At 45.4% G+C, this 27,483-nt stretch overlaps 1 protein-coding gene across 4 annotated transcripts in view; it reads left to right on the forward strand.

The window, feature by feature from the left end:
- The window catches only part of Tafa5 (TAFA chemokine like family member 5), a 212,803-nt gene extending 209,182 nt beyond the window's left edge, over nt 1–3,621 (forward strand). For all 4 annotated transcript variants that reach the window (XM_042265520.2, XM_042265524.2, XM_006986079.4 and 1 more), the window contains one exon: nt 1,540–3,621. Coding sequence is in view for 2 of the 4 variants with exons in the window: in XM_042265524.2 (XP_042121458.1) it covers nt 1,540–1,548 (9 nt within the window). In the remaining 2 variants the exon portion in view is untranslated. The remainder of the gene's footprint in view (nt 1–1,539) is intronic.
- Nucleotides 3,622–27,483: the final 23,862 nt, after the last annotated feature.

Here is a 27,483-nt window from a genome sequence, read left to right on the forward strand (position 1 = left end):
GTGTGTGTGTGTAGGAGGCAGGGGATCTTGTCCTCCAGCACAGATGGAGTAATACTAAGACCTTCCTCGTTGTTCTTTTCTAGAAAGAGCAGAGACTATTGCTACAGAACAGTGGTGGGAGAGCAGCCCCCAGAACACATCTAGAAAGACTGATTTTTTTGATAGCTCAACAATATATTTTTCTTCCAAAGAAACGTCTCACCAAATAACAAATGTGTATGGTTTCAGCTGTTGGTTTTCCTGTGTTTGCAGACAGCCCCCATCATCCTATCATATCTAACAATCACCTTCCAAAATGTGCTGCAGACACAGACCACAGACCCATCCCAGCTTAGTATGACAGTAGGGGGAGGGAGTGGACATCCCTGAAGCCCACACCAAGCCTGCCAAGCCACAGAGGCAGGCAGGATGCTGTGGTCTTAGTCAACCTCTGGTAACTACAGTGTGAATACTGTGTGAGCTGTTACTAACATTCACTGTAGAGTGATATTGATAAGAACAATCGGAGCTTTGCAGATGAAATTTCTCCCATGTATTTGGTAAGTACATGAAGATACAAAGGACCGACCACACACCTATAAACTGGCCCAGCCAATGGAGTGTGCCTGCCACCATCCACCCATAGGCTCCCTGAAGCCCCTCCCATGGCATGTGGCCTGGAGAGACCACTCAGAGCTGGACCTCACTCTATGTATACAAATCATGGGGGTTTGTCAATGTTGGAAGGATCCCATCTTCTGGAATTAGTCCCAGGACACTTCCTCAGTGTGACAGAGCTGGGGTTGTCACTGGGGGTGTTGGAGTCATAGCTTGAGATCTGGCAGCTCCAACCAGCAAGGCCCATCATCCATCCGAATATAACAGAGACCAGCTTTGGTGAAAAGCAACGAAAGCTGACTTGTTCCACATGGACACACTGGGAGGAGAAGTCAGAGGTCCGGTGATCCCTAAGTCTGTAGGCTACTGAAGAGCTTTAGGCGTAGAGGATAGGGGGTATATGTATAACTAAACAGTCTCTCCCATGGCTAACACCAACCTTCCACCATTCCCCTCTGCCGCCATAGGACTCCTGAAGGTATTTTATTGTTTGTTGTCTCGGTCTGGTTGCTGAAAGGTGGGGGATGGGTGCATCCCCTCTCCTCCCAGAGCTGTTAAAGGGTCCAGAGGTGAAGTGCCTGCCTCCTGGGCCAGTATGGGGCACATGCTAAGTATGCAGATTGGTGCCACCCACTCTTAGGCAACTAAGTGGACCTAGACCAGCTCTGGCCAGCACAGGCTGAAGCGTGTACAGAGGTTCCTCTGGGTCCCCAGCAGAGGGCAGCCTCTCCTGGAACACAGACAGGGTAGTGCTTCTTAGGCAGAGTGCCCCCCTCCCCCACCCCACCTACCCAGCACCTCATCATCCAGGTCTGCAATCTGTAGTCTCCAGAAGATGGTTGACTTGCCCACAACAGGCAAGAGGGAAGGTATATGTGTCAGGGAACATGACACTAAGTGGTTTCCGTATGAGGCTGACCGCCCTGTGTTTTTGCTCTCCAGGTCTCCTGACAATCGCAGCCCCTGCGGTGCCCCTGGGAGTGGCCGTGGCTCCCTGGAGACTCTACACCTCAGCCGCAGCCCTCCATCCTTCGTGGACACCGCCTGTTCTCCACCTACCCACAGTTTCCCAGAGGCCTGACAAGGACAGCCCAATTCCTCGGAGCCCTGAGCTCAAGTCTGTCCAGCTGAACCCAGGAGGCCAGGACTCAGACACACAGGGGGTGGTGCCAGGAATCAGCAATACCTGGTACGTGGAGCCTGGCCGCACCCACCCTCCCTAGCCACTTGCTCCCTGGAGTTGGAGGACAAGAACAAGGAGGCTGCAGCCCAGCCAGCTGGGCCACAACGCAAGGTCCGGGGACTGTTGGGAGCAGAAGCCACCACTTCCTGTGTCCCAGACTGTCTGAATCGCTTTTATTTTCTTATACTTTCAGTATACTCAATAGACCAAAGAGCAAATCTATTTTAACGTGGACGCGTCCCTGCTGCCAAGAGTTCCCGGGTTTGATTGTGGGGCGGGGGAGGGCACAGTGGCAGACATGCTGGTGGCCCAGGCAGCATGGAGAGGGCATCCGTGGCCAAGACCCCCGCCCCACGAACACTGCAGCGTGCTCTAGGAGGATGGCTTTGCCCAGAAGGACACCACTGTGGTGCACCTGCAGGACCCAGCCGGGGCGTGGCCGGCGACGGCCTCCAGCGGACAGCAAGGGCCCCGGACACAGACCCTTTGCCCCTGTGCTTAGACCAACTCTATCATACTAAAATCACTTTCTGTTTTAACCAGTTAGACATGCCTCTTCCACAGCTCCATTTTTGATAGTTGGATAATCCACCATTTGCCAAGAGCATGCTGGGTCTCCCGTGACTGCTATCTCATCTGATACGCCATTCAGCACCAGAAAGCAAATTAAAGAAAACTGAAGTAACCCTGTTTGAAAGAGATCATTAAATGTATTTTGCAAAAGCCTAAAGTTATATATTTAACAGTTTTTATATGTTGTATATTTGTAGAAAATCCTATTTAACATTTGACGGCAGGTCTGACCATCCCAAGAGTTGCGGCCAGGCCCCCTGTGATCCTGGAGACTCTGGGGTGGCCATGGAGGACCTCAATGCAGGCATGGAGGGGCCAAGCTGTGGGTGAGGTGCAGAGGACCTTGCCCATGCTAGGAAATCGTGTCTCTCTTTGCTTTGGTTTGGTCTGGTAGCTCACGCCTCCTGTGAGTCTGTGTGTTGGTAAACAGCGTGTACAATATTTTGGTCATGCCTCCTCTGATGGGTTTTGGTCCCTCTCTCTCTCTCTTAACCCCCTTCGCCATCCATAGATCCTGAGTCCATGTTCGGCCAATTTGCCTTTCCCAAGTAAATGCCCCCCCTTCATTCTCAGAGGTCCTTGTTCTCCACATCAGGAGGCTGAAAACAGCAGGGCTGGAGAGGGTGGAGGAGCTGGGGAAGAGTCACCTTCCTTGGTTGCTCTACACTGTGGTGCCAGAGGCCAGCGGATAAGGAACACACATGGTCCCCATTCATTCTCCTGAGTTCTTCTAAAAGTATACTACCTACACGTCCAATTAACATGACTATCATGCTAGTAATATGCTACTAAAGAAAAAAGTAAAAAAAAAAATGTATTTAACTCCAGTATATAGATGCCGTTCCAGCAACCATAGGCTAAAGATAGGAAAGAAAGCCCATTTCTGCAAGACCCATTCCAGTATCCACGTGTCCTCCCTTCATTCATGCAGAGGGATGAGCATCCTGGGCAAAGAGATGAGGCTGAGATGAGGGGGTTCTCGTCAGAGGAGGTGGTCAGGCAAGGCCACTGTGCCCCACAGTGCCAGGCTCCGACAGCCTGTGTTACAGGGGGTGAGCAGGGCACGAGGGCTCATGTCACCTCTGAACCTCAACATCCATGCCACCTCCCCTCGGCTGTTTCTTTTGAAAGCTAGCATAGTCACATCTGAGGGCAGAGACCGGGAGATTTAAGATGTTGCAGCATATTTCCCCCCTTGTTTTACGGTATCCAATTTTGTGTTGATTCAGCTAAATTATGAAAATAAAGAAAAAAAAGTCCTTTGATAAGCATGGCTTTTGTTCCCTGGCCGTGGTGTCCTGGGAGAGGGGAATAGTTTGTGTGACTGGTGGGGACAGCTGGTGGGCACCATGCCCTGAGTCCTCCGGGATCACAGCACCTGAGACTGACGTCATCATCAGCTCACCCTTTGCAGTACTCTCTGGGAGTTGAGTGCCAAGAATTTCTTGGGCTTTGTAGCAATGGACTCAGAAGCCATCCCTGGGGTCAAGGTTGTACCCAGGGTTTCTGTACTGTGTTGATAGTCCTGCTCAGGTGTGCTCTATACTGCTGGGATGAGCCCCTGACAGCCACCCCACCATGCACACACAGGGTTCTCTGCTCATTAAAGACATAATTGTCTGCTTTTCTTCACCCCCATGGGCCATAGACATCCCAGGTGCCCCAAGAAAAGAAGGACTGCCATATGTATCTGCTTGTTCTCCCAGTTCTTGTGAGCCATAATAGCCAGGACACAGAAGAGGAGTCCTGCTCAAAAGTCCATGCACCCCAAAGGATTCCCTTTTCACAGAAATCTGCTCAAGCCTCCAAAGAGCAATCCTTGGAGATGAAGCCTAGAGTCACCATCCAGTGCCACTTGCCAGCTCCTTGTGACAAATACCAACCCTAGATAGCTGTGGCTGTTGGGTGGGATATGACTCTCTGATAGTCTGTTCTTTGTTACAAAGAGACTCCCGTTGATCGTCAAAGCCACAGAGGCAGGTAGACAAAACCCGTCTGCCTTTAAGGATCTGACTTGTGCTGGGCCTGAGAAGGTAGCACAGGGCAGCTTGCATCAGCCTACAAAGTCTTCAACCAAACCCTGTCAGTTCTCATGTGAAGTCTGGATGCCCATGTCAGGAAGAGTAAACCTAGGCTAGGGCACCCTCTGGCTTCTCCACAAAGGTATAGTGTATGTGATAAGCTGCCCTAGAGTATGGCAGTCAGAGCATAGTCAGTATGAGACAGTGGGACAATTCCAGTGTCCCCTCCTCCATCCTCTAATCACATGCATGGCATTATTCCCAGGGGAGATGTCTATTACACCCCAGATAGAAAACTAGCAATAGACTAAAGCAGTACCACCAAAGTCCTACTTGATGTATCAATGAGTGTATTGGGGTTACAGGACATGGATGAGGAGTTACTGACAGGTCTGTGATCAACTCAAAAGTAGTTGCATCACCCAAAACCACCCAGCATAGGTGATAACTCATGAAGAGAGATCTTGCATGACTTGCAGGCAGCTCAAAAGGTTTAAGAGTCTCTGCTCTGCATCTTTATGGCTTATACAGCCTTTGAGAGGGAGGTTTTTGTGACTGATAAGTTTCTGGGATTTTTTTGAGACTTGTGAGTTGCTTACTTCCTGGGTCTTAAGGCGCCTCCCCCTGGATGGAATGTTTCAGTTATGATGAATTGGTATACACCACTGCCCCTAAGGAGTCATCATGAGGAGAGATCCAGGAGTCTGGTGCAGAGAGGAAGATGAGGATGATCAGCTCCCTCTCCAGCATAGTAGGGCTGGTGTGTGCTGTGTAACAAACAGCCCTTCCTTCCAGAACTGGCCACAGGAGGGCATGAGGGATTTTCTTTGCATGAGGAGCCAATACAGGCCTGTGGAAATACGCCGTTCAGGAAGCTTCCTGGGCAGGCAAGCTCTAAGGAGTCTGGTATGGGCTGGAAGTCCATCCGTGGCCTAGAGGCACTGAATTAGGTGGGGGGTGTGCTCCTCCTGAGTAAGGACATGACATGCACAGGCTTTTATTATCTCTGGCGAGAGAGATGGGCTCTGTGGTCAGTCTGTAGTCTTTGTTTCATCTTCCACAGAAGTCACCATGGGTGCTCTTCTTTGCTTCTCATGCCGATGCCCTGCAGGCACCTGTGGGTTAACAGCAGCTCCTCCACACATGAGCAAACACCTCTCTAAGACTCTGTATAGGCCCAGATGCCACCTTACAGGGGAGAGTAAGACTTTGGGCACAAGTCTTAGACTCTTCTCTCCCCAGATGCAAGTCCACCCCAGGACAGCTCTGCTCCAGAGCTGATGCTAGGCAGTTTCAAAAACCAAAAGATGCCATGATCCCTCTGGCCACTATGGCAGCTCAGCTGTCCAATGGGAAAGGCTCTCATACCTCCCACCAGGTCCCTGCCAGGTAGATAGATTGTAGTGGAGTCATTCAGGCCTAGGCTGATGTCACTTGATGGTATTTTCTATGGATCATTTGGGAAGTCATAGTTTCTGCTGGAGCCTCAGTTTACCCAATAGAAGAATGACAGGACTTTGGGGAGGCTTTCTGAATCAAGAACATGCTGCAGTGTTGGGAACCACAATCCAAGCACTGCATCACCTTCCTTCTCCCCTTTTGGGACTTTCTGAGCATCAGTGCCCACGCCAAGTTTTTGCCTCCCAGAATCTTACCAGGAACCTAGACAGTGACCCAGGACAAAGTGCTCTGAGCCTTATCTCCAATATCATGTTATGGAGATCAATTGAGTTTCACCCTATGGTAGGTAGGCACACCTGTGAAGCCATGCACCCATGCATTGGGACGTTCATGAGTCAGTACATGTGCTCACAGATTGTGCATGGTGGTATTCTTACACTAGGAGGTACCACTCTGTAGATAAACCTAGAGTTCTAGGACCCAGAGCCGGTGGGAATGAGGTGGTGGGAAGAAGGCAGGTGAGCAGGTGGGCATTGGTGGTGATGGCTGAACACCAGCATCAGAATGCAGGTGCTTGGGGTTGGCATAGAGTATGTGTCAGAGTGTGTGCACCCATGTTCATCTTCATCATTGCTGAAAATGTGGAGCGAGCACTTCCCGATCTGGAGTCCCAAAAGGGTCCCTGTGGTGTTTTCCACCTCACTGAGCACCAAGATTGTGATCAGAGATGTCCCTTAAAGGTAGGGGATAGCTGAGGTAGAGTGACAGCCACTGTCACCCAGAGAGCACTTTGCCTCTCTTTCCCTGCAGTGTCTGAGTCTCCCCTGCCTCCTGCTAGACACTTGACATCGGAAGGGGAAGCACAGGAGACCTGGTCCTGAGCTGCCCCTCAACTCGAGAAGTGAGTAGGCATGCAAGACTTACTCCTCTTAAAACTATCCCTAGCATGGAGAAACCCCAGATCTTGGGGGCGGGAATCTAGAATGCACTAGATGGGAAGAGATAGGCTTCTGTACTTCACTTGGCTGGGTCATTCATAGGTTCTTCCCTCCTGTCTGTCTGAGCTGATGGTGGATATTCAGGGCCAGCCCAGGGGTGAGCAGCAACTGGGGAAAGCAGGTGGGGAAGGGTAGCATAGGCTTTTAAATGGAGTGGCCACACACACCATCTTTCAGGGATGAAGGACCAGATTAGAGGGTCATCTGTGTTGCTCCACAGAAAAGCCAGTACCTCAGGATCTCAAGACAGTGACCCATTGTTGCCCTAATACATGTTCAGCCATCCCTATTTCAAGGTTCTGCCTCAGCTCCTGTCCCTATCTGCTCATGCAGATTACTCTGCGTTCCAATCAACTCCCCAACAACATGTATGTGGGAAGCGGTGTAGGATTTAGTCCCTCCTCACTCCTGGCTGGGTACCTGCCATGGAGACAGGATATTGCCAGACTCAATCACCTAGTGCACCCCTCTTTGCTCAGCACTGGCGTTGGTGCTCCCTCAAACCTGGGGCAACTATCACAGTTTCATTTTCTCAGAGCTCCTGTGTGCTGGCTCCATGCAGTGAGGGCTCATCTCATTCTATGGCCCCACGTACCTTCATCCAGAAGTCAACACCTCTGGGACATGCTGCATCCTAAATATATTTCATTTCTTTGTTTGTGCCTGCAGTCATGGTATTACTCTGAAATAATAACCACATTTGTTTTCTGCTTTTAAGAATATCATTTGTTTATTCTCTCCACCAACGCTTCAGGGAGGGAATTTGTCTCCGTCACTGGTCGTGGGTAGCCATTGGCCCCACGAAGCTGAGGTGGCCTTTGGTGGCTCAGCTGAAGCTTTTGCCTCTCTTTCTTGGGCTTTACTCTGAGAAGACTTTTTTCCTGGACAAAAGCAATCAGAAGATCTGATCTCTGTCTAGGGCACAGACCAGGCCTGTTTCAAATGAAGCCAGGGACTGTAAGGAGGGAAATGGCCCTTGGCTTCAAAAGTGAGTGCTAAAGAAAACGTATTTGGATTCCCATTCATCAAGACAAGAAAGGAAATATTTACTCAAAGACCCTGGTGGCAGGAGCCAAGACCAGAGACACATGCAGAGAACCTTAACTGAACTCTACTCATAGCAAATGACATGGCCTTCCAGCCACCGGCCTGAATGAGGGGCTGAGCAGGATGAAGAGGACACATGGGGATGTGAATAGCAGATTTCCTGTGGAAGGCAGGACAAAAGCACGGATGCCCATGCCAGGGAAAGCAGAGCTTGATCATCAGCGGTTTGGGAATCCCCAACTGCACAGGGCTCTGAATGCTAGAGCGTAGACGCACAGTAGCATGAGTTTCCCCGTGGACAAAAGGAGACCCCAAGTCTGGGCAAAGTGTGATCAAGGGGTGTCTTTATCATGAATGTTCTTCGGACACAGCCTTGAAGCCTGTGAGAGCACCACAGTCACCATCCTGAGCAGCGGAGAGGAGGATGCTCTGAGATGTGAGGTCACTGACATGGCATGAGGAAGTCACAGATCCTCTCGAGTGACACAGCTCTGTGATTCCCAGAGCACAGGGGTCTGCAGAAGAGAGAGATGGAGATAGATACTCTGGAAATCTGCCTTCCTATATGACTCCAGTTGGTGTCAAGCTGACAAAAACTAACATCACAAGAAAACTCTGGTATGATGACAGAGGCCATCCTGGCACAAGCAACTCCAGTCAGTGCAGGTTGGGTATAGCATTCATTGGCCCAGTATGGAGTCAGTGCTGCAGGAAGCAAGAGCTGCAGAAGCTTCCAGCCTGTGGCTAAAGGGTAGCTTGGCAACTCAGTTAGGCTCATGCACAGGCAGAAGCCTGCATGTGTCTGTTTCTCTGTCTCTCCATCTTCCTGTCTGTCTGTCTTTGTCTCTCTGCATGCCCCCCACTCCTCCACCCTCTGCCGTGCGTGTGTGTGTGTGTGTGTGTGTGTGTGTGTGTGTGTGTGTGTGTGTGTGTGTGTGTAGACCTTGGTCTATGGCAAAATGGTACAGGGTGGCCATGAGATGGTCATGCTTCCAGTAACAAGCACCCCCATTGACTCAGGAGCCCTACATGATCTTTGTGGGAGAAAGCAAATACCATTGCACTTCCTACCAGTGGCAGCAGATGATGACCATGGGCAATTCTGAGTCACCAAGTCTCTGTTATACTCTTTCATCTGTGTGATTCCCATTATCACCAGGCAGGTTTGCTCCAGCCAGGGTTTCAGAATGAAGACAGCCCTGGGGACTAGATTTCCCTGCCATGGATAGACACTGGGACCAGGGTAAAATATTTCTTTTGGAACCTCTAAGATTTAGGCGTCACCTTCTACCACACTATAATGAATCCTCATCCAATGGTGACAGAGACCATGTATGAGATCTTGTCCACCTTCTTCAAGTATTGGGTGTAAAGTCTGGAACTGTAGGCATTTCTCTTAAGAAGAGCCACATCTGCACTGGCTCCCCTGCAGCCTGCTCAGGGTCTACAGCTGAACCTGCCCTAAATCAGGGTCCCCATCCCAGGTCAGTCAGGGCTATCCAGCTCCTTGGGGAATCTAGCATCATTTTCCAAAGATGGGAAGCATCCAACCACTGCCTCTCCCCTTCTTCTGTGGTAAATGAGCCCATGGTCTATGCATGATGTGTGCATCCTTGCTCTGTCACACCTTAGCAGAGGCATATGGAGGCAGCCCAGGGTGGTTTGGGCCAAACAAGAAACTTCCAAGCCTCACCTCTAGGCTCCTGCACCCATTTCCTGACTCCCCATGGCAAGTGCAGTCCTGCCCAATGTGAAAGGGCTCAAAGAAGGCCCCTCCCCTCTGACACAGGCTAATAGAGGTCACTGACAAGGTTGCAGATCAGATAGTGCAAATCTGGGTGGTCATGGCCCCCATGATGCCCAGAACCTGGGGTTCTCCTCTGGAAGGCATGTGGAAGTCAGAAGCCTGTGTGAGTCACCCTGCCTTGTGTAAGCATGCAGCAGGAAACTCTGATTAGTGATATTTTGTGAGGTCTTGAACCCTGAGTGAAAGTACAAACTTCAGGTGTCATGACCACACACACACACACACACACACACACACACACACACACACACACACACACGTAATACACGTATGTGCATATACACACATACATACCATGTGCATATATATACATGCACACATACACACATACACACATTTGTATCAAACACACATATGAACACATTCATGCACACCACACACATACAAACTTATACATGCACACACATTCACTTGCATTTGCATCATACATACATACTAATATATGCACACATATATAAAAACACATGTATACATATTTATACACAATCTCTCCATACACACAAACACACCGCACATGTACACAGACATATATAGGTGCATATCCATGGATACATGCCCATACTACATATACATGCACAGACACATGCATAGACATACACACATACACATGCACATAAGTGCACAGATATGCAATGCAAATGTATGCATGCATGTAACACACACACACACACACACACACACACACACACACACAGGGTGCTGTCCGTGGCAATGGCTGTTTTGGTTTGTGAGACTGTAGTAGTCACATTAAGAACCTGTTGTTGCTGGGCGGTGGTGGCACACGCCTTTAATCCCAGCACTCAGGAGGCAGAGCCAGGTGGATCTCTGTGAGTTCGAGGCCTGCCTGGGCTACCAAGTGAGCTCCAGGAAAGGCGCGAAACTACGCAGAGAAATCCTGTCTCGAAAAACCAAAAAAAAAAAAAAAGAACCTGTTGTTGTAAACCTTGTGTATAAACAGAACATAAAACAAGTCACAAAGAAGCTACCATGAGCAAGATAAGGGAGGTCCCAGAGCAGAGATCAGGACAGCATCATTGCACAGGGTATGTGCTCCCATTGCTGCACCCAGCCAGTCTATTTCCACACTGTGCATGTGTTCTCACACTCTCACATGAACTCCTTTCTGCCTGCCACACCCCAGTATCCCATGGTCTAGATCCCACTCACTCTGTGGGTGTGAACTCATGCTTGGCCATTGGAAGGGTGATGAAACCCAACTCTCTTCTTTCCTTTCCTCCACAGCTACAAAGACCTGCATCTCTCCTTATCTGCCTCCCTCAACAGATGGGAAGCTTCCTACAGGGAAAGGCTGAAGTATTTGTCTTCACTATACAGACTTTCACCTAGAGTTGCTAATCTGTTTATGTGTGTGTTGGAATACAGTATTTCCACAGAAAGGGATATAGGTGAGGTGGTGATGTGTGATATCCCCCAGGAAAGTTCTGTATGAAACATGATGGGCACAGAATCCTGTTCTGTGCCCCAAGACCTCAGTGCTGGGCTCCATGGGAGGGGGTGCAGCTGTCACTGTGAGACTCTGAGTGAAGAAGGGTTCCTCTTATGTGCAATGTGGACTAGTTAGTTTATTTCAGCCTGCATTTTCTGGAAGGTTCCACGGTGCATGTGTCACAAGGCAGCTTAGCATTAGCTGTGGATCCGTGTCATATGGCTGCACCATCCTGGACACTAGTGGCATGCAACTGATTAAGCCCACCAAGAGAAAAGGCATGCTCACAGATGCAAGTTCATGCACCCTCTGAAAGAGGCTCTGAGTTGCTGGATTGTGGGAGTGACGTGCACCATGATCCTACACCTCCCTGTGAAACCCACACTGCCTCTGAGTTTGGCCCCAAGACCTCTGGCTAAGTGGACAGCTGTAAGTGTGCTGCTGCAGTGAGGTAGGAACAGCTGGCCGTACGAGGCTGCCTATTCACAGTACCTTCAAACAGACCACCCTGGGGCCCCAACTTCACAATTCTACAAGAGAAGAAAGGAACACAGAAGAAAGCTGCCCACCCCAGGACCCAGCTAGCCAAAATCATGAGACACCAGCCAAGTCAATGCTCAGTCTGCTGACCCTGGGTATGGCTGTGTATATTTGATGTTCCATGGCCCCACAGCAACAGCCTACCTTGAAAGCTCTGATGGGAAGAAAAATCAAAACTTCCCAACTTAATATTCTAGATCTGATAAATGAATGTGAAATGGAGATACTTAGAATGTACTCCCTCCAGATGCTCACCTCAGAAAATCCCTAAGGAAGGGGCAGAAAAGATATCCCCTGGCCACAGGAGAATTCTCGAGCCTGGGGAATGAAGAAGGATCAGTTGACCATGAAGACCCAGAGGGAAGATGAAAAGACCAGGGGTGATTCTTCCTGCAGGCAGCAATTAAAGAGTCTAAACACAGCTCTGCATGAAAGACACTGGGAAGCAAAAAAGGCAGAAATTGAGCAGAATGACTCTGAAGGGAGGCCTTCGTGTCTGGTGAGGACCACAGCTTTGCAGCTGCTTGCCGAGGCTGCTCCTTAGAACCCCACCTGCAGTGAAAGCCAGAGCCCCGCCAGCAGAGGTGGCAACAGCTCCCTGAGCAACAGAACAGCTGGAAAAGTGAAGGGACATCTGAAGCTTGGAGCACAAATGGGTTGAGATCTGCAAGCTGAGAGAAACTTTACCTAACATCCTTGTTGACTGCTAATGGCATGCATGCATGGTAGGCCAGCAGAGAAAGGCAGAAAGAGCACAGGAAATGATAGGTTGCATTTGCAAGAGTCCTCCGTCCCTGTCCAAGCTTGCTTTATCACCCATGCCTTCCTCGTTTTGAAGGAGGAAGTTTCTGCCTTGAAGATGGAGTAAACAGTTGAAAAGGCATCCCAGAAGCAAGCATCTGGAGGGTGGTTGAGCCTCAAATTTAAGGATGAGCTCTGACCAAATACCTTTAGCAAAGCCAAAGATATTTCAGAGCACCCATGACATGTGAGTGAGCTTCTTGACAGCATTTATTAAATACTCAAAGACACAGGAAACCGGAGAGCTGGGTAGATGGTTCAAATGGTAAAGTTCTTATTACGCAAACATGAGGACCCGAGATTAGATCATCAGCAATCATGTAAAAAAGCTGGGTGAAGCAGCACATACCTGTAATCCCAGTAGTGAGAAGGCAAAGGCAGGGGGATTCCTGGGGCTTTCTGCTCAACCAGTCTAGGCAAATCCGTGAGCATTAGGTTCAGTGACAGACCCTGTCTCAAAAAATAAGGTGGAAAGCAGCTGAGGAAGACACCCAACACTAGCCTCTGGTTTCTATGTGCACACACCCCTGTGCAATCATGCAAACATGTAGACACACACTGAAAAAGAAAAGGAAACTAGCTGGCACTCAGGAAAAGACCCAAGCATAGAAACCATCCAGAGACAGCCTTATGTTGGCTTTGGCAAAGGTTTCAGAGTTAATGATAGTGTGTATTATTAATGTGTATAGACATTTTAAATAAGCCCAAATGATTAAAAGAGAAGGTGGTATTGATGAGTGAATTTCAACAGAGAAATATATATATGAGATAGTTGTTCTAGAGGTGAAAAATACAATATCAGAAAAGAAATGGAAATAATTACCAGATGGCTCAACAGCAGATTGAAGGGAACAGAAAGAGAACCAGTGAACCTAAGACAGATCAATAAAACAGGCTTCATCTGAGAAACTGATAGAAAAATGATTGAAGAAAAATTTGAAAGTTTCAGAGACCTTTGGGCCCACACCAAGCAGTCCAACCTGTAATCAGAGCTCCAGAAAGTATAGTATGGGGGAAAAAAAGATTTAAAGAAATCATGGCTCAAATTTTCCAGCCTTAGGTAGTAGAGTAACAATCAGATCTATCCAGAGCCACTCCCAAAGAAGGCGGAAAAAAAAAAAAAAAAAAAAAAAAAAAACAGAAAACCAAGCCAGGTAAGGGAGTCAGAGCTGCAAAGATGAAGATAAATTCTTGAAAACAGCAAGAAAAAAATGACACATTTCATAGATGGGCAATGGTGAGATTAATGGGTCTCCATCCAGAGTGCAGGAGGCCAGAGATACTAAGACTCAGTGAGAGTGATGACAAAGAAAAATACCTGCCAGCCAAAAAGGATATCCAGAAAAATTCATCTTCGAGAATAGAGATGAAACAAAGGCTTTTCCGGGCAAACGAAGCTGAGAAAATCACGGCCAGAGGGTTCCTGCTGCAAGAGAGGCTTCACAGTCTCTTAATGTATTTAGAATATGCATGACCATTTAAAACAAAAATCGTATTATGATACCCTTGGGTTTAAAGTGTTTAGACATTATATATTATGTATGTCTATTGTTAAAAGGGTGGGTGACAAAAATAGGAAATTGTTTAACATTTTTATTCTTTTCAGAATTAATTTAATTTTAACCTTAAGATTGGCGTGGCATCCTGGGATCTGTAGCATTAGAAAATCATTCCAAACATTCTATTTGACAACAGAATTGAAGTAACATGCTTAAAATGTTTTATGACCACCAAAGAAGACAGAAAAGAGTGAGGCAAGAGGACTAGGCTGGCACTAGGACTAGGAAAGAAGTATGTCCAAGTTACCAATAAACTAGTAAATACGATATAAAAAAAAAAAAAAAAAAAAAAAAAAAAACACCGAGAGACTGACAAGGCTGGTGGAGACCTCTGGTCTTCCAACCTAAGAAAAAAATCTCATTAGAGGGGATAATTAAGACATGGGTGGCATGCAAAGACAGGAGGGATAGTCAGGAGATTAAAGGTTTAATTGGTGACGGGGGGGACTGGGATGAGGAAAGGGTAGCAGGTGGGTTAGTCATGACTAAGTATACATGAAGAAGCTCTATGGAAGTCTAACTTGTAGGTAATTAAACACACACACACACACACACACACACACACATGTTTGTATAGTGGGAAGAAAAAGGGAGCTGGAGAGGACAGGAGAGGACAGTGTTGCTCTCCTGTCGCAGACAGGATGTTGTTGACGATGGCAACCCGAGTTAATGAAATGAAAATATCAATGCCAGGCATAGGATAAATCCCTATGATTCATTGATTATGGTGGCCCCAGAGCACCCAAAACAACATATGGCCATTGCTCTTGGTTGCCCAACCACAACTGCGTGGTAAGACTCCATGACTCCAGACACAACTCACTTTGGATGCAGGGCATAGAAAACTCGATCTCAAATTGACTAGGAAACTTCCTCCCTACTGGTTAGCTTTCCCTGTGCTGGAAGGTGCTTCACAAGCTGCTGGAGGAGAAAAGACATCCGTGTCTTACCCAGTACTAGACCCTGCATGCTCTAACACTGCCCTACTAGCAAGATATGACCATTTGTGTGATAGTGGCGTGATGGATATGGGGGTAGCCAAATGCTTTCCGACTGGATAGGAAGCCTGCTCCCCAGGAGGAATTTCATGCTTGATACTGTAAGGCTAGTCAAAAGCTTATGATTATGGAGATCACAGGCCCTGGGGTGGTGTGGAAGGAACCTATCATTATTATTCCACTGAATTGTCATGCTATCCAAGTGCACTCTAAATATGTATGTTTGCACCCACAGATTTGCGTTGCTCTCAGCTTTGGGCAGAGGAAACTCTTTGTTTGTTTATTTATTTGTTTAGGGGTTTGTTTGTTTGTTTGTTTGTTTGTTTTTGCCGTGGGTAACAGCTGAAGTGGAGATTTGTAACTGGTCAAAATGCTGAGGATAAATGTCCCCAAGTACCCAACTGTGCAAGAGTCACCTTATCCACCTCCCCTTATTGAAGGTACAGGGTATTTTGTTGTTAGTTTTTTTTTTTTTTACTCCTTTTACTTTGTTCTTTTTGGGGACCCTCTACCCAGCTCCCTAATAAATCATACACAGAGGCTTATTCTTAATTAAATGCTCAGCCTTAGCTTAGCTTGTTTCTTGCCAGCTTTTCTTAAATTATCCTGTCTATCTTTTTCCTCTGGGCTTTTTCCTTTTCTTCTGTGTACCTTACTTTCACTCTTACTCTGTGGCTGGTTGTGTAGCTAGGTGGCTGGCCCCTCATGTCCTCCTCTTTCTTTTCTCTTGCTCTTACTTCTTTTTCTCCCAGATTTCTCCTTCAATTATTCTCTCTGCCTGCCAGCCTCACCTTATCTTTTCTTTTGCCTCGCTATTGGCCACTCAGGCAAAGCCTCACAGCTTCACAGAGTTAAACAAATCCAACATAAGCAAAAGTAACACGCCTTAAAATAATATTCCCCAATGGAACTTTGTGGAAGAAGGGGCAGCAAGAATGTAAGAGTTCGAGGATGGAGAGGGGAGCAGTGAAATGTTGACTTCAGGGTGTAACAGGGCTGCTGCAGGCATGAACTCACAGCAGCTGTAGTTACCTGCAAAGGTCTTGCACAAGATCAAGGCAGGCATGGCAGGGATGGGGGAGAGGCTCCCAATACAGGAATAATATCAGTTGATGGCTGGCTGATAAGGGAGGGTTTGTGGATATGGCCCCTGGTAAGCCACTCATGCCCTATTGGATAGTCGCACACCATATGCATAGAGATAGCGCCCACTAATAATATATAATATATAACTAAAGATACTATTAATAAAAAGGAAAATAAAATAAAGAGAGGACATGAAGCTGGGAGGGAGATGGAGAGACACTCTGGTGAGTTGGAGGAGGGTAATAGTAGATGGACATGATCAACATATATTACATAAATGTATAAAATTTTAAAGAAAAAATATTGCAAAAAATAAAACACTTAAAATTAATTGTCACAAGCTACAATTTTTAAAAGAGAAAGATAAACTTAAGCTTTGTGCAGTGAATGTATTAAAATATTTGCATTTAAATGACAAAAACATAATTTATTAAAATCTATGCATGAAAGTGAAAGGAGGGGAAAGAGATGTCACCTAATTGGAAATGGAAAGTGACCAGGAATGGCTATTCCTGTATCAGAAAAGCAGACTTCAAAACAAAAATTATAAAATGGGACAAAGGTCACCACATAATGTTGAAGGAATCCATTGGATGAGAAGATCTAGCAGCTGGGAATGCACCCGAGGCAGGGGCATCAATCTTGTCAGAAGCAGAAGGAGTGAACAGCTCTAGCCTGGCAACAATAGGATCTCTGGCATCCTAGTCCCATTGGTGGATAGATTGTATAGACAGAAAATTAACCAAAAAACATCAAAGCTAAACTGACCATAGAGCAATGGGCCTAGCTCACGTGTGTGAGATACTGCGGCCAAGACTGCAGAGCACATTCTTTTCAGGGGCATGTGGAACAGCCCCTCCACCATAAACCAGATATTAAGCCACAGAACAAGCCTCAAACATTCAAGACATAAAAATCATACCATATATCGTGTCTAACTACAATGGAGTATGTCACAATCAACAACATAAGACAATTTAGGAATTACACAATCAGGAGCAGACAGATAAAAGTCCTTGAATGAACCCTGCGTCATTGACTGAATCAAAGGGAAATTAAGCAATTCTCAAAACCTGTGGAGATGGAGAGAGCATTCCAAAATGGATGGGATATGAGCAAAGCAGAACTCCAAAGAGGTGGGCAGCAGTCAACACCCGCCTCCAAATACAGGAAAATTTCAAATAATCTAAGCATTTGCCTCAAGGACCTAGATGTGTAAGAATACACAGAACTCCAGAGGGGAGAAAAGATGAAGATCAGAGCAGAAATAAATGAAAAGCAAAAGCACCCCTCCAACATCACTGAAAGGATTCTTTTTGAAAAAATGACATTTTGAGCTACACTAACAAGATGTGTCGGGGGGGGGGGGGGGAGGGCAGATAGGGAGAGAGAGAGAAATAACCTGAGATAAAAACAAAACAGAACTTGGGAGACTGATGCCACAGGAAAACCAGCATCCACAGTGTCCCACACAGGCTGTGTTGAAGGCCCAGTTCCCTGGCTGATGTCACTGCTGAGAGGTGAGTGAATCAGGGCATTAACTTCAACAATGAATTAATCTACCTGTGGATTAATGGCAGATAGGGTAGTAAGAGGTGGGGCCTGGAGGGAGGAAACAGTCCCCTGTGGGTGCATCTCTGATGACTTCATCTGGACCCCAGCCCCTTGCTCTTTCCCTCTTTCTGCTGTCTGGCCCCATGAGATAAGCAGCCTCCTGGTTCGAACGCCTCTACCACCGTGACTTTCCACTTCACTTCAGGGCCACAGATGCACAGACCATGGAATGAAACCCCTGATACCATGAGCAAAAATAAATCATCCTTGTTTGTCTCACAAGTGTTTTTGACATGGTGACAACAGTGATTAAGACAGATCATCTGGAGTTATGAACAACTACTCACCAATAAGCTGAAAATGTCTAAGAAAGGGATAGAATTCTGTGCATATATAACCTACAAAACTGAAACATGGAGAGACCAAAAAAAGCTAAATAGAGCAGTAATGAGTAATCAAGTCAAAACAATAGCAAATTCTCTCAACAAAGAAAAGCTAAGAGCCAGAAAATTTCACTGCTGAATTCTGTTAAGTCTTTTTTTTTCTTTGTCTCTTGTTGCTCCTTTGTTGGTTGGGTTGGTTGCTGGATCAGCTGGTTGTCTGATACTAGTTCTCTCTGTGTAGTTCAGACAGTCTTGGGATCAGCTGGGTGGCCCAGAAAGATCTTGACTTGCAGTAACCCTCCTCTTTCTGCCTCTCAGTGCTCATCAAACTACCATTCACATACATTAAAGCTTTTCTGAAGGAATAAATGAAAGTGTCAGAACTCGTTGTAGCCCATTCTGCAATGTCAGCATTACCTTGGTACCCAAAGCAGAAAATTACACAACAAAAGGAACATTATGTGCAGTGACCCTGATGATCATACATGTAAAAGTTCATAGGTAAATATTAGCAAAACCATGTCCGACAACACATCAGAAAGATCATTCACCACGATTCTGCTAGATTTGCCCCAGAGATGCATGGATGGTTCAATATATGTAAACCAATGGATGTAATTCATCATACCAGCAAAATGAATAAAAATCACATTATCATCCCAATAGATTTTTTTTAAAAAAGTGTTTGATAAAACTCAATGTCCCTTCATGATTTAAAAACAATGGAAAACTTAGGTATGGAAGGATTGTGTCTTGTTGATGAAGGATAGATGTGTCAAACAAACCACCACCAACATCATACTGGAAACTGAAAACATTCATCCAAAGCTAGAACCAAGATTAGGCTACCACCAGTGCACTGACTCTGCAGGGGACCAAGCCTAATCTAGAACAACTGGGATAAACCAAGGGCATGCAAATAGAAGGAAGAAAGTCAAATTACCCTTGTGTACAGATGATAGGATTCTCTACATAGAAAAACCTAAAGACTCTATGTAAATATGGTTGAAAATTGTACCTTGGCCTTGGGGAATAAGATCAAATATAAAAGACAAACAGAATTGACAGATGAGTTCAGGAAAGCCGGGGGATTCAAATTCAGCATTCAAGGGGCTGGAGAGATGGCTCAGAGGTTAAGAGCGCTGACAGCTCTTCCAGAGGTCCTGAGTTCAATTCCCAGCAACCACATGGTGGCTCACAACCACCTGTAATGAGATCTGGTGTCCTCTCCTGTATACATAATAAATAAATAAATCTTTAAAAAAAAATTCAGCATTCAAGTATCAGTAACATCTGTAATGAACTTATGGGGAAAAATCATGAAGCAAATCCCTTTAATAGTTTCATAGAAGAAAAAACTTAGGATTAAATTTAAATAAAGAAAGAGTTCTCGTCGATGCTAGATACCAACCATTGACTAAGGAGGCCAAGAAAAGACACATCAAAAGGAGCTGTGCCCTGTTCGTGGATGGGAAGAATTCATGTTAAAATGCTCAGATTACTTTAAATTACTCAGGGAGCCTTTAAAGCTCCCATTGAAATGGCAATAACATTCTTCATGGAACTATGAAATGCGGTCTTAAAATTCACATGGCAGTACAAAAGATCCTGCATAGCCAGGGCAATCTTGAACAAAATAATAGAGTACCAGCAGATGGCCCCTTAACCCATGAGTATATGGCACAAATGTGACTTGGTGAGTTATTTGAAAGAAGGGACATGGAATTGGGAGGGGGCAGAGTTGGGGAGGTGGGATTTGGATCTAGGAGGAATTAAGTGAGGAATGGGCTCAATATAATCAAATTACATAGTATGCATGTATGAAATCACCAAAGAATTAATACAAATATTGTATTAAAAAATGTAAAGCTGTAGACATCAAAACATACTACAGAGCACAGTAACCAAAGAGCAACGTACTGGAATAAACATACTGGCAACAGATAGATCAGTGGGACTGAACAGAAGACCAGGAAATCAACTGTTGTACCTACAGCCAACTGGTTCATTGCCAAAGTACCAAAGCACACAGTGGAGAGAAGACTCCTCCTGTGTGTTTTTTTTTTAAGTTTTATTTGTGTTTATTTTATACGTGTGGGTGTTTTGCCTGCATGTATGCCTATGTAGACATGCATGCAGTGCCCAGAGAAGCCAGAAGAGGGCGTTGGACCTCCTGGAACTGGAGTTACAGGTTAAAGGTTGGGAGAAAACATTTCCAAATGATTCATCCGATAATTAACTAACACGCAGAATCTGTAAGTATTTGTTTTTAGAGCTTCCGAACAGACACCTCTTAAAGTAAGGAAAATAATGAATAAACAAATGGAAAAGAAACTCATAACTATCAGCCATGGAGAAATGCAAATTAGAACCCATGAGTGAATGGCCAGTATCCAAAAGACCCAAGGAGAAAAGGAAATGATGTCGAGCGTTTGGAGAAAGAGGAACCTGAATATGCTGCTGTAGCAGGAATCTTAAAAGTTCTTATTAATAAAATCAAACCCGAGACAAGTTATTGGGGTCCATGCTGGTAGACCAGAGAAACAGAACAAGCCACAGCTATCTCACCTTGCCAATTCCTCAGCTGGTCCTGTTTCCTCAGACTGGAAGCTTCTGTGTCCTCATCCCAATAGCTCTCAGCTGAACTGCTGCTTAAAAGCCTGAATGCTTAATCAGCCACATGCTTAACCAGCCAAATGCCTCTAGTTTCTGGTCCTCACGCCTTATATATCTTTCTGTTTTGTACCACCACTCCCTGGGATTAAAGGCTGGCTTTCTGGGATTAAAGGTGTGTGTCACCATGCTTGGCTATTTCCAATGTGGCCTTGAACTCACAGAGATCCAGAGGGATTTCTATCTCTGGAATGCCAGGATTAAAGGTGTGTGCTATCACCGCCTACCTAGTGGCTTTTCTGTTCTCTGACCCCAGATAAGTTTATTAAGGTACACAATATTTTGGGGAAAACAATACCACCACATCTCCTCTCTTTTTGTCTAAAATTAAAGAAAGCTTATAACTAATACAAGAAAAACTATCTTCAATAAGTATATGCAATATACAGTCAAGATTACATTAACAATGTCTAGTCCATTAACATTTGACAGATCCAGACAAAAAACTCCATTACATATATTAACAATGTCCAGTCCAGTAACATCTGATAAACTCAGACCAAAAAAATTTCATTACTTATCTTATTTAAAACAAGTACTTCCTTTTTAAAAGTAGATTCCATAATCTCCCTTTTTATCTTATCATATCCATATTTTCTCTTTTTTCTTTTCATAATAGATTCATTAGTCTACCTTTTGTCATTTTTATATCTTCCCCTTTTTCTTCAGTGTAGATTCAGTGATCTACCTATTTATCCTATTATTTCTTTATCTTTTTTCTCAGAGTAGATTCGATGATCTATCTCATATCTATATTCTCTTTTTCTTTTTGCTTTCTAGGGGTGAAAATATCTTTAGGGAATCTTGAAAAGAAAATTTTGGGGTTAATCATCAAGTCCTGTATCGTTTGTCCAGTCTCTGCATAATAGGAAAGTTCAGGGCTTGTTTCAAGTCCTTGTTTGAGTAGTCTGTCAGGCTGGATCATCTCAACTAGTCCTCTCGAAATTGTCCTGACCAGTTTGTAGTCCAAAGTCGATTCTTCCATGGTGTTAATTGGCTTAATGGCTTTATCATAGTCCATGTGGAATCATCGTTGTAGGATCCTGTCATCTGCATGCAGACTTTTTTTTTTTTTTTTTTTTTTTTTTTTTTTTTTGCCTCCTCTGTGGTTTGGAGCAATCATAGTCTGATAAATGTCTGTCTCTCGGAACCATGAACATTCTTCCCTAGAACAGAAAATCTTCACAACAATTTCTCCCCACCATTTGTCTTGCCAAACTTTTCCAAACTGACCTTTGCCGATGCTTTCTTGTAACACGATGGTCCTGGCAATTCTTCTCTGAACCAGCAGCAGTAAACCCTTCGTCCCAGGTAGCAGCATCACCGCAGTCACCAACATGATGAGAAGGAGCTGGCAACGTGGAGCAGTAGCCACTGCTTCCATGGTCCCACCACTTTTTGTGGCTCAGTCCAGGCCAAAGCTTCGCCAAGCCTCCTAGGCCGGCTCAAACTCGGGATCCTACTGCCTCTGTCTCCTTCAGCAAATCCTACCGGTGTGCACCACCACAACTGCCTGAGTGTAGCTTGGGCCTGAGCTGGGGCTCACAAGGCCACAGGCAAACAGCTTTTTCATGAATTCATAACACGAACGTTGGGCGCCAGATGTAGCAGGAATCTTAAAAGTTCTTATTAATAAAATCAAACCCGAGACAAGTTATTGGGGTCCATGCTGGTAGACCAGAGAAACAGAACAAGCCACAGCTATCTCACCTTGCCAATTCCTCAGCTGGTCCTGTTTCCTCAGACTGGAAGCTTCTGTGTCCTCATCCCAATAGCTCTCAGCTGAACTGCTGCTTAAAAGCCTGAATGCTTAATCAGCCACATGCTTAACCAGCCAAATGCCTCTAGTTTCTGGTCCTCACGCCTTATATATCTTTCTGTTTTGTACCACCACTCCCTGGGATTAAAGGCTGGCTTTCTGGGATTAAAGGTGTGTGTCACCATGCTTGGCTATTTCCAATGTGGCCTTGAACTCACAGAGATCCAGAGGGATTTCTATCTCTGGAATGCCAGGATTAAAGGTGTGTGCTATCACCGCCTACCTAGTGGCTTTTCTGTTCTCTGACCCCAGATAAGTTTATTAAGGTACACAATATTTTGGGGAAAACAATACCACCACATGCTGCTGGCAGACACAAACAGTACAGGAAAAATGAGAGGCTAGGAAGGGTCAAGGAGGGAACGCTGAGAGTTTGGATTATGGGAACCGTCATGGCAAATCTTGGCTGCCAACTTGACATATTTAGGAAGAGGGAACCACCTCAAATAAGGAATTGCCTCCCTCAGATTGGCCTGTCAGTACGTCCATGGACATTTTTCTTGATTCCCAGTTGATGTGGGATGGCCCAGTCCACTGTGGGCAGTGTTGTTCCTTGGCAGATGGACCTGGGCTTTTTAAAAAAGCAACCTGAGCAAGTCATGGAGAACAAGCCAGTCAGCGGTGTTCCTTCGAGGCCTGTGCTTCAGTTTCTGGCCCACTTGGGTTCCTGTCCTGATGGGTTATAACCTATAATACACCCTTTCCTCCCCAAGCTACTTTGGGTCATGGTGTTTATCACAGCAACAGAAAGCCAACTCAGAAAGGGACCAAACAGTGAAAAGGAGCTACAGTTTCCATAGCACAGCATGTGAGTATAGTTCCTGGTGCCTATTCTCTGTCTTCCTAGGAGCTCGTAGCCTCTGAACAAAGACAAAGACAGAGAACACTAGATGCCCTGATTTGATCCATACAGGCAGTATGCATGTGTTCTGGTACACATACCTCATTAGCATGCATGACTGTGATGTTGCTAAAACAAAATTCAAGGAAACAGAATCTGAGAAACAATACACAGCACACCCTGAGCTCTGTTCCCAGTGCAGTGCTGGGATGGGGGTGGGAGGAGTAGGTAGATGGACCACGCAGAAGAAAAGCATAATACAGAAAACAGACTGTGTACAAATGATCAGATGGAACATGAATAAACACAGAAGGGTGACAAAGCCAAATTTTTGCTTTTAAAGATGACTCTTTTGAAGTATGACAAATAGGTAGTTACCAGCACACATTTAACACATAAAATTGTGAATTTTAACATACATCCACAGTCTGCCACCCTCCCCACTGTCCCAGTCTACTGTAGCCATCTCAACAACATCATACAGACTGGGCAGGCTAATCAACAGTTCCTCATTGTTCTGTGGGCTGAAAGTCCAAGCTGCTGGTGGAGTCTTTTCTGGTGGGTGGTGCTCTCCCATGCACAAGGCACAATCCCCCGCATACACACCCCCACACAAAATAAAATCCATAAGTAAATATGATAAATATGTAATAAATTTACACAAGTGTATACTTTGCAACGTCAGGGGTAACACTTTGTGTATAACACTTTGAGCAAAGACTTAAGGGCTGTCCAAGTGTTCTCTCCTTATAGAACCTCTGTCCAGTTTTTCTATAAATTGCTGGAAGATGTTAAAATGTGCTGAGTATGACATTGAGCATTTCCATGTACCTTTTACAGTTTTCTTTAATGTGGTCAAATAGCTGTTTGAGCAACACGTCTAGATAGTTCTTTAAAATGCTTCGTGTTTTCCCTCATTTCTTGTTGAGTTATAAATCACCAGGTAGACACAATAACTTTCATGCTTGAGGGATTGTCTCTTACTGTGGTTTGCCAGTGTTGGCGTCACACACCCCAAGTTCTTACTGCTGGCAGACAGTTTTATTTTATTATTCCTCATCTTCTAGAAAGCTTAGCCCTTTTAAAGATTTATTTTTATTCTTATCCATGCATGTGTGTTTGTGTACATGTGTGCATGTACCTGATGAGGCCAGAAAAGGGCACTGGACCCTCTAGAACTGGAGCTAAAGGCAGTTATGAGTTACCTTAAGTGGGTATGGGGTATTGAACTTGGGTCCTCTACAAGAGCAGCAAGTGCTCTTAGCCACTGAGCTGTCTCCCAGCCACATGCCTATTTTTTAGATCTGCCATTGTAATTTGGGGGTGTTGCTGTTGTTTGTTTTATTTTTGTATATTTTTCTGCATTTCTCCTCCTCTTACATTTTTAAAACAAACATTTTTTTTTTTATCCTCTGGTTTGGAACTCTGCAAGTCTGCATTGTACTCTAGATGCTTTTCTGTGAGTTAGGATGCATGTATCTATCTCAGCCTACTCTTGAGTTGACACTGTTTTGTGTGGAATGTAGAAAAAGCTCCTTGCTCTAAGGCCTCCCTTTCTTTCATCATGGTATTTTTATTCTATCCTTACGGAGACTTCTTCAAACACTGAAAAGCCCCGAGACAATGCAATCATCTTCGCTTTATTTCATTAGACACATTCATTTCAAAGGAAAACAGTCTTTTTCTCTTTACTCGTTTTCATCGATTCTGGCAGCCTTCACTTGTTCCCGGGAATCTGAGTTCCCTTCCCCGAAGGATCTCACTGTGGCCCAGAGGATGCCCTGAACTCCTCCCGGCTTTCCTCCTGGAGGTCTCCTGGCAACAACGGCTCCTCTTTGCTTCATCAGAAAATGAGGATGCCTTGCCTTTGTTCCTGAAGGATTTTTAGATCTAGACGATTTTGTTTTTCTGTTTCATTTCCCTCTCTCTCTCTCTCTCTCTCTCTCTCTCTCTCTCTCTCTCTCTCTCTCTCCCTCTCTCTCTCCCTCCCTCCCTCTCCCTCTCCCTCTCTCCCTCTCTCCCCTCCTCTCTCCCTTCCCTCTCCCTCTCTCCCTCCCCCCTCTCTCCTTCTCCCTCTTTCCCTCTCCCTTTCCCTCTCTCCCTCTCTCTCTGAGCACTTTGAGGATGTTGACACATGTTTTCCAGACTCTGCTCCTCCCAAAAGGAAGGTGTGTCTGCCAACTTGCTCTCTCCTGTTCTGATATGCCATTTTTCTCTAGTTAATCTCAGAGTTTTCATTTTTACTATGTGTAGTCATATCAAATGGAACCCAAAATTTCATTTGATATGACTACACATAGATTTTTTTATTTTATAATTTAATTTAATTTTACATATCAGCCACGGATTCCCCTGTCCTCCCTCATCCCGCCCCCCCTTGCCCTCCTTCCAGCCCACCCCCCATTCCCATCTCCTCCAGGGCAAGGACTCCTCTGGGGATTCAACTCAGCCTGGTAGATTCAGTCAAGGCAGGTCCAGTCCCCTCCTCCCTTCACCCAGGCTGAGCAAAGTGTCCCTGCATAGGCCCCAGGCTCCAAAGAACCAGCTCATGCACTAAGGACAGGTCCTGGTCCGACTGCCTGGGGGCCTCCCAAACAGTTCAAGCTAATCAACTGTCTCACTTATCCAGAGGGTCTAATCCAGTTGGGGGCTCCTCAGCTATTGGTTCATAGTTCATGCGTTTCCACTAGTTTGGCTATTTGTCCCTATGCTTTTTCCAATCATGGTCTTGACAATTCTCGCTCATACAATCCCTCCTCTTTCTCGCTGATTGGACTCCCAGAGCTCCACCTGGGTCCTGGCCATGGATCTCTGCATCCACTTCCATCAGTCATTGGATGAAAGTTCTACCAATACAGTTAGGGTGTTTGGCCATCCAATCACCAGAGTAGGTCAGTTCGGGCTTTCTCTCAACCATTAACAGTACTCTATTGTGGAGGTATCTTTGTGGATTTCTGGGGACTTCTCTAGCACTTTGCTTCTTCCTCTTCCCATGGGGTCTTCATTTATCATGGTCTCTTTTTCCTTGTTCTCCCTCTCTGTCAAGCACACATCTGACAGAGAGCTGATATCCAGAATATATAAAGAACTCAAGAAATTAGACATCAAAATGCCCAACAGTCCAATTAAGAAATAGGCTATAGAGCGAAACAGAGAATTCTCAACAGAGAAGCTCAAATGGCTGAAAGACCTTTAAGGAACTGCTCAACATCCCTAATCACCAGGGAAATTCAAATCAAAATGACTCTGAGATACCACCTTACACCTGTCAAAATGGCTAAGATAAAAAACACTGAAGATAGTTTATTCTGGAGAGGATGTGGAGCAAGGGGAACTCTCCTCCACTGTTGGTGGGAATGCAAGCTTGTACAGCCACTTTGGAAATCAATATGGCACTTTCTTAGAAAATTGGCAATCAATCTTCCCCAAGACCCAGCTATACCACTCTTGGGCATATTCCCAACGAATAATCAATCATACCACAAGGGCACATGCTCAGCTATGTTCAGCAGCATTATTTGTAATAGCCAGAACCTGGAAACAACCTAGATCCCCTTCAACTGAAGAATGGATAAATATAATGTGGTACATATACACAATGGATTACTATTCAGCAGAGAAAAACAATGACATCATGAGGTTTGCAGGCAAATGGATGGATTGAGAAAAAAATCATCCTGAGTGAGGTAACCCAGACTCAGAAAGACAAACAAGGTATGTACTCACTCATAGGTGGATACTAGATGTAAAACAAAGGATGACTAGACTGTTACTCACAACTCCAGGGAGGCTACCTAGAAAACAGGACCCTAAGAAAGACACAGGGATAGACCAAAGACAGAGAAATGAATGAGGTCTACATGACCAAACTGGACATGAGAGGGGGTAGTGAAGGGCAAAGGTCGAGGGAAAGAGAGCTTAGGGGAGTGAGAGATCCCAGCTAGATATTTTTTTTAAGTCTTTCTGAAATTCATTTTTTTCAGGACAGGTTTTCTCTGTGTAATTCTGGCTGTACTGGAACTCACTTTATAGATCAGGCTGACTTTGAACTCACAGAGATCTGTCTTTCTCTACCTTCCAAGTGCTGACATTACGGCATGCACCATGACTTCCAACTGTTTTTGGAATTCTTGCATCTATAAATTCATGCATTTC

This window comes from Peromyscus maniculatus, chromosome 20 (assembly GCF_049852395.1).
Source record: "Peromyscus maniculatus bairdii isolate BWxNUB_F1_BW_parent chromosome 20, HU_Pman_BW_mat_3.1, whole genome shotgun sequence".
In the NCBI taxonomy this organism is placed as follows: Eukaryota; Metazoa; Chordata; class Mammalia; order Rodentia; family Cricetidae; genus Peromyscus; species Peromyscus maniculatus.